Genomic DNA, 12,551 nt, shown 5'->3' on the forward strand with positions numbered 1-12,551 from the left:
ACTTCTATCCATAGGTGACTCTGGTGGCTGACTATTGTTCTCTGTTTGAGTAACATCACTTGATCAAGCCTTTTCTAACATTCCACACTACAAAATAAGTAATAAAAGTATGTATGATTCGTGCTGATATCGTATCGGATCAATATCGGTATCGGCCAATACTCAAGGCTGCAATATTGGTATTGTGTCAGAAGTGAAAAAGTTATATCGGGAAATCCCTAGATGAAATGGTATGAAAAATTTCTTATCATGATTGTAGTGACCAAAATGGCTAGATTTATTGCATTACTGTTAAAATGTGCTGAAAATTTTCTAAAACTACTGATACGCACACTGAAATCATTTCACCAAGTTTTATACTGATAACCTCAACTATTTGAAATGGAATCATGCCCTATGCAATGTTGATGTTTTCCTTCACGTAAAACTAGCCCAAGTTGCTGTGCTGTCTGGAGACTGTTGCTAATTTTGGTTAATGAAATGGTAATACCAATCGTTTCATAGCCATTTTATTGTGTTTTATTTCGAAACCCATTATCATTTCATCCCTAGTGCCATCTAGTTCCATTAAATTTGAGAAAAGGCAAACATCTCTACGGTTGAAACTCTGCAGCTCACAACAGAACAATTTAGATGGATAAACAATACTACAGGTAAGAAGAAAAAAGCATATTTTTTATGTTAGGGTCAACTGTTTATCCAGCATGATTGGAAATGTGGGCCGCTGCCATTACAAACTGGAACAGAGAGCCACAAAACAGCACACTCTGCTCCGCCTATGTGGCAAAATGTGGATAAACATAAAGTTCATAGCCTTTTTACTTGGCATCAACCTCTCGTTCAAGCACACATTCCTCTTGGACCCCTACTTCCGGTGCTTCTGGCTCCTTACAAGTAGCTAATTGGTAAGATTTGGTGTTTCATTGGTCCAGGGGAATTCACCTGTGTAAGTAAGATGCTGTCAAACAGTAGTTGTGTCTCAGCCTGATCCTTGGTGATATCTGCATTGGCGTTCATGCCGAAGATCTCTGGCGACGGGTTGAGCGGCAGCGACTTGGTGTATTCTATGTAGCTGTTGTACTGCAACAGAGATGAAGGAAACAGAGGGAGAGGAGTGAAGTAAGAGGACAATTTTCAACGCAACATCAGGAAACATCTCGAGTAATAACACTCATTGAAAAACAAGTCGGCTCCTTAGATTGCTGACATTTATTATAATGACTATGTAAATGTGACTTCATGAATAAAAGATGTGGTTGGAGGGGGGTGCAGCACTGGAGAACAAAATGCCAGATAAAATGGAGCGCGCCATAGATTGCACTTGTGTTAACAAATATATCAACCCTCACTGATGGTGGCTGCCTGCTGTGCCTTGTTACACACATTTTATCTCCTAATGACTTTTTAAAGGTAGCTCAACAACAGTGCTAAGCAACTGTGAGTCCTGTAATATGCTTAGTTTAAAAACAAGCACATTAAAGTGAGTTTAACTTTCCTTAAGTTTTTAAAGCAATGATAAGCCACTCTAAGCATCTTAGGGGTAAATGGTGGGCATGTGGTCTAAGAACTATTTCAGCTATGCTGTTCTAACTGAATGAAAGCCACACTGCTGGAAGATATTCAAAGATTTATATATTTGTATCTAAATATCATGCTGCATAAATTATCTGTGCTGCAGTGTACCACATCTCAAAAAGGTCAAACTATCTTGAATACAACAAAAACACTTTGTCAGTGATGCAAAGCACAGCTCTTCCATAACAGGTGATATCTGGTAATACCATATGATAACAAATACTTGTGACCGTACATATAGGAAAGGAAACTGGTAGGACAATAAGAAAAGGCATCTCAAGGCAGAACAAAATAAGGGGAGAGCACAGCACCATAGTTAATAGAGTAAACATCAAACTGACCGTACTAGTATATGTCACTGGTCATATATGACATGAACATCAACATATTTACGGACACCAGCGTTACCGCAATGCTCAGTGCAATCACCATCCTAGTCATTAACATCAGATTATCATCATCAACACTGAGCGACAACGTTAATTTCAAAACTTCACTGCAGCAAGTACAAAGGCCCTCCTGAATCTCTCTGAAGAGCTCCTGGGTATAACAAACAATAAAAGAGCTCTAAACAGCTAAAAAGCTAAAAACACTGGACATTCCTCATTTTCCATAACACACATGAGATTCCTCCATGATCCTTCTAGCAAGCAGAGGTGGGAAGTGCAAATACTTTTACTCCCTACATTTAACACAAATACCTGTACTTTCCACTCCTACATATTCAGAGAAATTGATACCAAGAACAATGAAAACAATGTAATGTAACAAGATGAAAAAGACAACAAAACAAAAACAATGTAAAAGACATAACGAGAGAAAAACAACAGAAAAGACGTAACAAGACACAAATAACATATCGGCGAAAAAAGCATAACATGACCAAAACAGCATAACATGCCAAAAACAATGTAACAAGACTAAAACAATGAAACAAGGTAAGAACAACATAAAGGACAAGATGAAAATTAGGTTAAAAGACAAAAACAGCATAACAAGACTAAAAAAATGTAACGATGAAAACATGAAAATAGCAAGATGAAATCTATGTAACAGGACAAAAAAGACATAAAACAAAAACAACGTAATGGCGCAAACAACATAACACAACAAAAGCAACATAACAAAATGTAAGATGAAAACAGTGTAAAAGAAAGGTGAGGTTCAGTTAGCTTTGCACAGAAACAGGCAATAGAAATGTCATTCAGAGGGTGACTTTTACTTTTAAACATTATTTAGTACATTTCAGAGGCTGTACTTTTTCACTTCTACTTGTGTAAAAAAAAAGTAGAAGCACTAATTCACTTTTTTTACTCAAGTATCTGTACTTCTACTTGAGTAAAGAATGTCTGTACTTTTTGCCACCTCTGCTAGCAAGTCAGGAATCACGCTAACAATGGATCCTACCGACATCATCAGTTTATTGATCGTATTCCTGTGACCTTAAGCCACACCACCAACAAATGGCATAGATGGTACTTCCTAATCTTTGCAAATCTTGTATGCTTATTTTGTGCCTACAGCCACTAGGTGATTTGTTAATTCTTAACAAGGTGGATGGGCCTGGTTCATTGTACCATTGTAACTGTATGGTTTAGAGAATATTATAGATCTCAGGCAAATCAGACAGGAGAGTGGGAGTCAGGGAAAAGTCACAATTAAATATCCATCTGCTACTTCAGCACTGTGGACAGTACAAAGGACACACAGCACAGTGAGGAGGATGAAGAGGGGAGATGAAAGGTTAACTTCTTGGGAAAAAAATCCTTCTTGATTTTATGAGTGGTGTTTGAAAAGATTTAAACCTATTTTGTGTGATTTTCTGTTTCTTACATCTCCCTCAGCTGGTGCATAGTAGAGCCCACTGGGATCAAACTTGTAGTCAGGGTCCTCAATGATCTTTGAGGTGTAGAAGATTGACAGGATCGTGCGCAAGGTCCGTCTGTCCCAGTCATCTGTCACACGGCCTCCATAGTTACACTCACCAGTCATGTAGCGGAGGGCATCGAACGGCACTTCCTGTAAGAGACAAGAACTCACGCATTTTAAACTGAAACAGAACACAGAATAACTGTGTGTTGGGGTAGATTTAATATAATATTCATAAGTGTGTTTTCATTAGTCTATAGTCACCTGAAAAAAAGAATCGTTGTGTTTTCATTACCTCAGAATGAGCCCTTTTTATCTGCAGGGGGAGCTGGTCCTCCTTCATGGAGGCCACCATGTTGCACCACCATGTTTCTACAGTAGCCCAAAACGGACAAACCAAACACTGGGTCTACCTACGGCCTTTTGCATTTTTTTTTGTGACTTTTGTGGCCACCATAGATTCACCTACATGCTTGGAAGGAGAGTAAGGCAATGTGTTTGCAATCTGCAAGCTCAGAGTCAAATGTCACTAAGTCGTACCCAATTATAACAAACCCCGTTATGTAAATCAAGTATCGCTCTCTTCAAAGCAAACAGGCTCCTTTAGCAAAAAGAGTAATTATACCTTGCTTGAAGAGTTTGTGTGTGTCATGATGTAACTTTGATGTTTATAGGGTTAGTTTGGATTCACAGAAGTGACACAGTAACACAAACAAACTGACTAACTGAGGCAGCAGCAGATCAGCAATCCCTGTGTTCTGCAAGGTAAAATTACTGTTTTTGTCTGGTGGCTTTGTGAAGAGCAATTTTTGGCTTATATAATGGCAGTTTCCTGTCAAAAAAAGGCCATCTGACAAGGCAAGCAGTGAAAATATTCTAAATATAGTCTACATTTTTATATGTGGGCCTTTTTTATGTGCCTAAAATACGTTTTGCTGCTGACCCTGGACCACAGGAGAACATTATATAGCTTCCTACACTGGTACTACTGCTGCTTCTTTAAACTGGAGGCAGCTGACAGCCAGCTACTGTACGTAATACACTAACTATGGATAAGTACCTTATACAACCTTACAAAAATCTGAACTATCCCTTTAGGAGGAAGTAACTACCAATTAGGTAAAATTTTATTTATATAACACCTTTTAAAATCAGAAACAGAAAAAAAGGAAAAGGAGAAAAATATCAGAGAAAAAGAAAATTCGTAAGCACTGAGAGATGCAGGATTTCAATGTGTGTGTACATTCTTAGCTGTGTTGTCAGTACATTCTTACAAACTAGGAAACCTGGCTGAAATTCACTTTACGACCCAGACCTGGACTCTACGCTGACGTAACAGGAGGTGAGAGGGTTGGGTTGTGGCCACTGTGGCATTTTCTGAAGGAGGATTTCACTTTCAAATCCAGCGAGCGACACTTGGTTACAGAATGTAAATGTCACTCCGTTCAAAAGATACCCTCAGTGGTTTATTCATGCCACTTTTTCTCAGCTGCTGTGGAGGAACGGGAAATGGTGGAGGGTTGGAGTGCTATCTGTTTGTGGAAAAATGTCAAGAGGGGTGTTTTGAATATAGCTGATGAAAGCGGATACTAGAGTGAAGAGGAACCCACTTGTAAAAGCCAGAATTTCTATTATGGGCTCAGATGTTGAATATATATGTAGGAGTAGATGGTGTAGGTGCAGCTGCATGTGACAGCCAGTTTCAGACAGTGTGAGTTCTATTCTGTCTCACTGATGTATAGTTTTTTGTGCTAGTGCAAAGTATGTATGACAAAGTGTGAACAGTACTTTGTGACTGGGGAAACATCCGCTAGTGTTAAAATAACTTCAATTGAGTTACAGAAAAACAATAACAAAAAACAAGTATTTTGTGTTTGGTTTTTGGTATTTTGTCTTACTTGTAATGCTTTGTATCCATGTAGATTATTTTGGTGTGAACTGCAGACTTTTGGAGATATCGACCATAGAGATTTCTGCCTTCTTTTGAATATAATGATGGCAGATTTCAAGTTCAATTTCTACGTGAAGGATGTCAATTTAAAAGCTCACATCTGTGTTGTGTGCAGTTTTCAGGAGCTTTCTTCACTTTGGCCTAGGGCCACAGCAACAAATGGTGTGAGGACCCTAATGAAACTGATGAAATCATTCTTATTACCTAATATAATATATCAACTGTAATCAAGCCCTTAAATTTTGTATGGAGAGTTTTCCTTTTTGTTCATTTTTACTCTTAAACTTATAGAACAACATACATATTTCTAACATTCACTTTATATGTTACTGTAAAATTACGGGGACAAATGATTACTATGATCTTAACATACAATATTATTATTACTGCACTATAATATGAGAGTTGTGTATTCTCTTTCGGATATGTGGTATATATCTTTCCCTGTATCCCTTCCAAAATCACCATTGTGTCCTTTACACATGATATTTTTAAGAGGTGGGGCCAGAACGTCCAGGGGGATCAAGGGAGGCTGAGGGTGAAAGTGGGGAAGGCTTGTGTACAGAGTCAAAAACCTCAGGGGTCACAAGAGGGACCAGGCAAAAGATTTTGATTTCAGCACTGAGTGCAATCTAGTCCCATTGTATTGGAGAGAAAGCAGACATCTCTTCGGCCAATATCTCCCAAACTCTGCAACTTCCACCAAAACTATCTAGATGGATAAGTAGCACTATAGGTAAGAAAAATATGTATTTTTGATTTTTGTGTTTAATGTGCCTTTTAGAAATATAAAAATCATCTGTGAAAAAGAAAAAAAAAAAACTACCTGGTACTGTTCAAGGAACATGTGCAGCTGCTGTACGGAGATCCGGAGGTCTGTCTCATTGAACTCGTATGGAATGTTCCAGCCTAAAGGTCCAAACTTTCTCCTCTCCTGGGTCAGGGCGTGGAAGAAACACAGGCCATACAGTAGTTTCTTGAACACAGCCTGAGTGGTGGACGAGCAGAAATGGAAGGTGTGGTCTTAGGTAAATAATTAGATAGCTAGTGGTGGTCGTTTAGTATTTCCACAGCTAAAACAAACTCACTCTGAAATGCACAGTGGGGGTGATAACAGACACAAAGGAGCTCAGGACACCCACTGAGGTAAGCATGATAAATATGCACAGCAAGCTAGCTAGACACATACAGAGACATGCACGCACACACTGACCGGCTTGCTGCAGCTGCCAAAAAACTCTGGATCAGAGATGGGGTCCATTAAGAATGAGCGTGCGATGTTGGAGCGGAGGCCTTTTGGAGCCTCATTGGTCATTTTCACCCCATTCTGAAGCACCGCAACGGGGAAGGTGGGAGACGGGTAGCTTGTCAGCCAGAGCCTGAAGTCTGGGTGGGTGGTGTCTGGGTTCAGCTCCTGCTCACAGCCACAAAGACCAAGTAAAACAAACATCAGTGTATTGGAAGATACTGTTCCCATCTGTAGCTGAGTGCACCAGCTGGGTGTACGCCAGGGTGTAACATCACATCCTACAAAGAAGTGAAAGTTATGACCAACTTAAGGTTATGACTAGGTTATGACCGATGCCTAGGGCTTCCAGGGCTTGGTCGCCTCTGCATACATGAAGCAACAAGAAAACTGAGCGTTTGGCTGCCAGGCTAAAGGTAAAGTGTGTGGGGCCACCTGACCCTTCTCTGCTACAGCTCCAAAACTGATGCTCATCACTTGGCCAGCTCACTCTCCTTGGTCTATCACCACTTTACATTGGTCCTCCATTGACTGTTCATTTTATAGATATTAAACATGCTGACAATAACTAAAAATGAAACTTTGCATGGAAAGGGGGAAAACTCAGCGGCCCTCTTGTTGCAGTAGTAAAATACGCTCTCTTCACTTCCACTTTCCCAGCTTCTTCCCATCATCTGTCTTAATTACTTTGGCACAAGCCCTTTCTAGCCAATATCTGCTCTGCGACTAGGTAAGCTCACACCCCCTTGACTGACAGCTATGCCAGACAGCAAGTAGGGACACAGTGTGCCCTGATACTAGTGCATTGAGGCTTGAACTCTGTATGATGCACCTAGATCTGATACTACTGTGTTAATAAAAAACAAGTTTATGGATGTGAAATGATAGCTATCATTTTTGTACAGCCTGGCTCAGTTTAAACCCTACATACAGAGAGTGAATGGCACACAACATGACTTTGACATCCTGGGTTAAACATGGTGTATGAGACGCTGCTGGGAAGCAGCAGGGTCAGTTTTGGGGTTAGTAAATTATGTAGTATTGGATCGGTGCATATATTTGCGTGCTTGTCAATACCAATGCCAGCGTTTTGGCTAGTGTCAGAGGCATTTTTCCGATACTGGTATTGGTATTGGAAGTACTCTAATCAAAGGTAATAATAACAGAAGAATCACACAACCAGAAAAGAAGGATATACAAAGGAAGCACATCTTGTTTACAAAATAAATGAGGAAACAGCATTAAGATGGGAAAGAGGTGACTGCCTCAAAAAAAACATCTCCCCTCAACTACAGCAGTATTGGGCAGAAATACAACACTATTTTAGAATTTATGCAGATGGTGCTTTTCAAAATACTGTGAGAGAATTCGTTTAAAGAATTTATGACGTACTTTGGATAGAAGTGTGTTGCTTGGCAACAATCATTACATTGCGTGTATTGACATGTTAAGACTGGGCACAGCAGCTACGACTGTGGACAGTCAGGCTTGGTGCAAATTCAAATCACAAATTTGGAAGCTGCTAGGTCCTGCATAAGAGTTGAGACCTACTTTTTTACTCCCAGCTGGTGCACTTGTCTCCTGGTATATAGAAAGCATAAGTGTGTGTTCTGACCTCACAGACTCTCTCCAGTGTTGACATCCATGACGTGGCCAAGTGGCAGTTCTGCAGAACCACCCAGGTGCCCTCTTTAATGCCTGTCTCAATCATACGCATTGCAATAGGACCCTGGCCTTGGCCCAGAGAGAGGGAGGTCAGCTTATTACCTGTAAAGCCCTAAGGGATGAGAACAGCCACAAACACACACACACACACACACACACACACACACGCACACACACACACACACACACACACACACACACACACACACACACACACATATGAAGCTGCTTTTTGACCAGGAAGGAGCCAAAATACTTTGCAGTGCTTTTAAGATGTACGTGGGAGCCTGGGAATTCTAGAGGATTCAATTTCTCCTTTCATTCTGAGTTTGTACACACAGCAGGCTTCAAAGCTGCTGAATTTCCCAGGTGTCTCTGTACCTTTTCATCTCCGAACTTGAGCAACGCAGCCATGGGGTCTGAACCAGGGGAGAGAATGAAGATGAGCGGAGCACAGCAGTGGCTATCAACGAAGGCCTTACTCAGATTGAAGGGTGGAGCTTCGATGAAGGGGCGACCCAAACTGTCGGAAACAAATTCTTGCACCATGGGAATAATCTGATGGACACATAAATGAAGTGTGTTTACCGTGCGAGTATAAAGGTAATCCATATAACCCGATGGATCTCCTGGAAATTTGATAGATTTTGAAGATAACAGAAACATTTGAAGAAATTGAGTTATAGCTTAATATACTCCTGTGTTTTAGAAAAACAGTATATGAACTAACCTTGTCTGGTCTAAGACAACGAACCACCAGCATCCTCTGAAACTGGCTCAGTTTCTCCTGCCACACATCAGGGAACGGAGTCTGATGGGGGTTCTGCAGATATGAACAACACAACCCATATTTAATTCTGTCTGTATATTGGAACTAATTCAGATTCCACACTGGAAAGAAGATCATGTAGTTATTTTGCTAAATAAATCTTAATTCAGATGCTAACACTCAAGCAGGGTTGGGGAGTAAAGAGATACAAGTAACAGAGATATGTATTTAAAATACAAAATAGGAGTAAATATATTCCAGGTACAGGTATTCTGACATACATTTATGTATTTAAAAAAGATTACTTGAAGGGATCATTTTATTTATTTTTATTTTATTTGCTCTAAATTTCACAGATTAAAAAAAGGGCAGCAATTTGTGTGCACACAGTGCACCTGCCACATACTACATGAGAGGAGACACAGCCAGGACACTGTCAGAAATGCATTTTTGCCATGGAATTATAAAGAAGATATTACCTATCTGCATGGTCAAGAGGGTCGCAAGCAAGAGCACAGTGCAGTACAAGTTCTGCTCACCATCAAACAAGATGCTTTCACCATCAGAAGGCTCCGTGTCTCATTCTAAGAAGCACCTTGAGGTAACTTTAAGTTCTTTTTTTGTTATGCACACAAATGATCAGCTCATTATCAAGCCTCTGCACAAGCCTGATAAAGACCTGATCATTTGAATCAGGTGTGTTGGAGCAGGGAAACATCTAAAACATGCAGGACAGTGGACCCTGAGGACCAGGGATGGGGAAACACTGCTCTATGTGACCTAGTGGAGAGAATGAAGGGATCTCTTCAGTGAGGTCATTCCCAAAAGTTAATTGTTAACTACATTTAGAGTGGTCTCTGTCACTCTAACTCTAAATGGGCTCAGCGAGATGAATTTGAAGTATTCCCAAAGTAATCCAAACAATTTCAATTATGTTTATTAACTTAATCTAATGGAATATGTTAAATATTACATTTCAGGTCAGTAATCTGTAGAAAAAATTGAGTAAACCAGTAGAGTCCTAAAAGCCTTGCAGATTATCAACTGACATCTTTTAATGCTGTTTAGAATGAACAAACTCATTTTATTTAACAGGAAAGAGGGTTTTAATGTATTCTTGACCGTAACCTAATGAGGGGCAAGACACATGCAGCTGAACGCCTCTTTGTCAACTTTTTTTTATCTGGAGAGGACGATGGCAGTGGAAGGGGTTGGGTAGCATTGTATCGAGCTATTGCAAGATTAAGCAACGTAATTAAGCAAAAAGAGCGGTAATCTGTAATGTGAACAGCGAGGAGAGTAATGTGGGGAGATAGATAAATATGTATGAACAAGCAAAGCCTGTGGAAAAGGAAAAATCGGAAGGAGAAGGAGGTGGGGAAACAGAAAAGCCACTGGGTACTGGGTCAGAGCAATATGTATGATTAATTTGTGGAACAAGTGTACCAGAGGAAGTGAGCAATGGTAGCCGGAACTTTTGGAATTATTTTCCCCCAGCTGTTTATCGAGAGACTTCTGGCTATGTGTGTTGGCAGGTGCTTTGAGACGGATACACCTATTTAGGATCTCCTGGGGATTCTCTCTGTGTACTAGCGTGTGTGAGCCCAAGTGCCTGTGTGCTTGATTGAACAGCTGTTCCTGCATCAAGATTGAATAAATGTGAATTCTACAACTGGAACAAACCAGATTTAATTAGATAGAAGTGTTGTGGCTGATTCTGTTGATTATAAATCAAAGACGGTATGTGTGTGTGTGTGTGTGTGCGTACGTGTGTCGGCATGTGTGTGTATGTGCTTGACAGCAAAGAGACAAACGTGTGCAGCACACGTTTATTTGTGTGCACCACACGTTGATTAAACAGCTGTTCTTGCGTGTAGATTGCATAGATGTGACTAGTACAACAGGAACGAAAAAGATTTAATTAGATAAAACTTCAATTTTAGATTCTTTATCAGTCAAAGATGGAGGGAAGGTGCATGTGTGCATCATCTTCACCTGCCAGGCAAATTGCTTTCCTCACATTCTCTTTCTTCCTTGTTCTATTTGTCTACACTATCAATTATCTATTATTATTACTGTCTATTATTTGACATAAAAACATGACGGGGGATGTGCTTTACTGAATCAGCAAATAGTTATAGGACAGAGTAAAAATCTTGATTTAAACAGGATATTTACATAAACTATTATAAATATTACAATATTACATTCTAACTATTCTGACTATCATAATAACATAATCTGTCATGCAGTATGATCATACCGTAGTAAACAAATACTAAAACCTGTTTGGCAGTTGTTATGGAAGCACACTAAATTATCAGCCAATAATAGGAAATTTATATTATTATATATTATTCTGATGATGAAATTGTAGACAATAAATATCATGTCTCATTTTATGAATTATTTCAAAGCATTTAATTTGAATTCTTAGACAAAATGCCTTTAAAAATTTTAAAATGTACTTTACTACAAAGAAAAGAACATTTGAAGAGACAGAACTATTATTTGTTTTTGTTCTAATAGTGATTTGGTTGTGGAAACTGTGGAATTTATACCAAAAATTAAATAAAACAAATTGGGAAATTATCACTTATCTTAGGAAGGTAATTATTGGTTATTGGTTATGACTGGGAAAACAACAATATATTGTGCATCTTTAACAGCTAAAATTAAATACTTTTGTGTTTAAACTTGTGCAAAGTGAAGGCAGTAGTAGAGGCAGAACTGCTTGGGAAAACTAAAATGAAGAAAACATAAATAAAACAGTATCAAATTATGACACTGTCCAGTATGTAATTGTTAATGTAATATATGCATGAGTGTTGTAGGATCCCACAGAGTTTCCCTGCTGAGCTGCAGAGTGGGCGAAGCTGGATGGTGGTTCATGCACCAAACACACTGGAAAATATTCACTCAGCCTTTTTTATCCCACTGCACAACTTAGTTAACCACTTCTGATGTTTGCCTGTATTCTACTTAAATAATGTCTTTACGTCTACTTAAAGGAAAACTATGCAGGATTTGCATCGTCAGAGACCTTGCTTTCTGTCTGTACCTTCTTATTTTCTCATTATGTTGCTGTGCTCAGACTGTTTTACCAACCCAAAAACTTGAGTATCTGATGTCCTGGTAATGAAAATCAACAATCAACCATTTTTCCATTTTCAGACTATTTTTCTCTTTGATAATGAGGAGAAATTTGATTTTGTTTGTTGTCCAGGTTTAATCAGGAGAGCAACACATGAATGCCAAGCAGTCTGAGCAATGGTCGCTAGACTTGCCATGCAGTTGTGCATAGTTAAGCACAGCAAATCCCTCAGCTCAACACCAACACGACACCAACATTACACAATGTATCTGCTGTATTTTAATTCAGTGATGTTTTCTCCATATTTAACCCACTTGGTTGGCACTAATCTGATTGTGCACACTTACAAGTTGAAATTTTAAATAAGTTGGCTTGCTTCACA

General features: G+C 39.3%; 1 protein-coding gene across 1 annotated transcript in view; it reads right to left on the reverse strand.

Annotated features, from left to right (window-relative positions):
* The window catches only part of dnah7 (dynein, axonemal, heavy chain 7), a 127,006-nt gene that overhangs the window by 19,932 nt on the left and 94,523 nt on the right, over positions 1-12,551 (reverse strand). The window contains exons 55-61 of the mRNA XM_084724267.1: positions 9,037-9,129; positions 8,688-8,864; positions 8,257-8,418; positions 6,609-6,809; positions 6,222-6,383; positions 3,409-3,594; positions 943-1,080 (exon numbers count right to left, since the gene is read on the reverse strand). Coding sequence (XP_084580393.1) covers positions 943-1,080; positions 3,409-3,594; positions 6,222-6,383; positions 6,609-6,809; positions 8,257-8,418; positions 8,688-8,864; positions 9,037-9,129 — 1,119 coding nt within the window. The remainder of the gene's footprint in view (positions 1-942; positions 1,081-3,408; positions 3,595-6,221; positions 6,384-6,608; positions 6,810-8,256; positions 8,419-8,687; positions 8,865-9,036; positions 9,130-12,551) is intronic.

The sequence above is a fragment of the Lutjanus erythropterus genome, chromosome 8 (assembly GCF_056507025.1).
Source record: "Lutjanus erythropterus isolate fLutEry1 chromosome 8, fLutEry1.hap2, whole genome shotgun sequence".
Lineage (NCBI taxonomy): Eukaryota > Metazoa > Chordata > Actinopteri > Lutjaniformes > Lutjanidae > Lutjanus > Lutjanus erythropterus.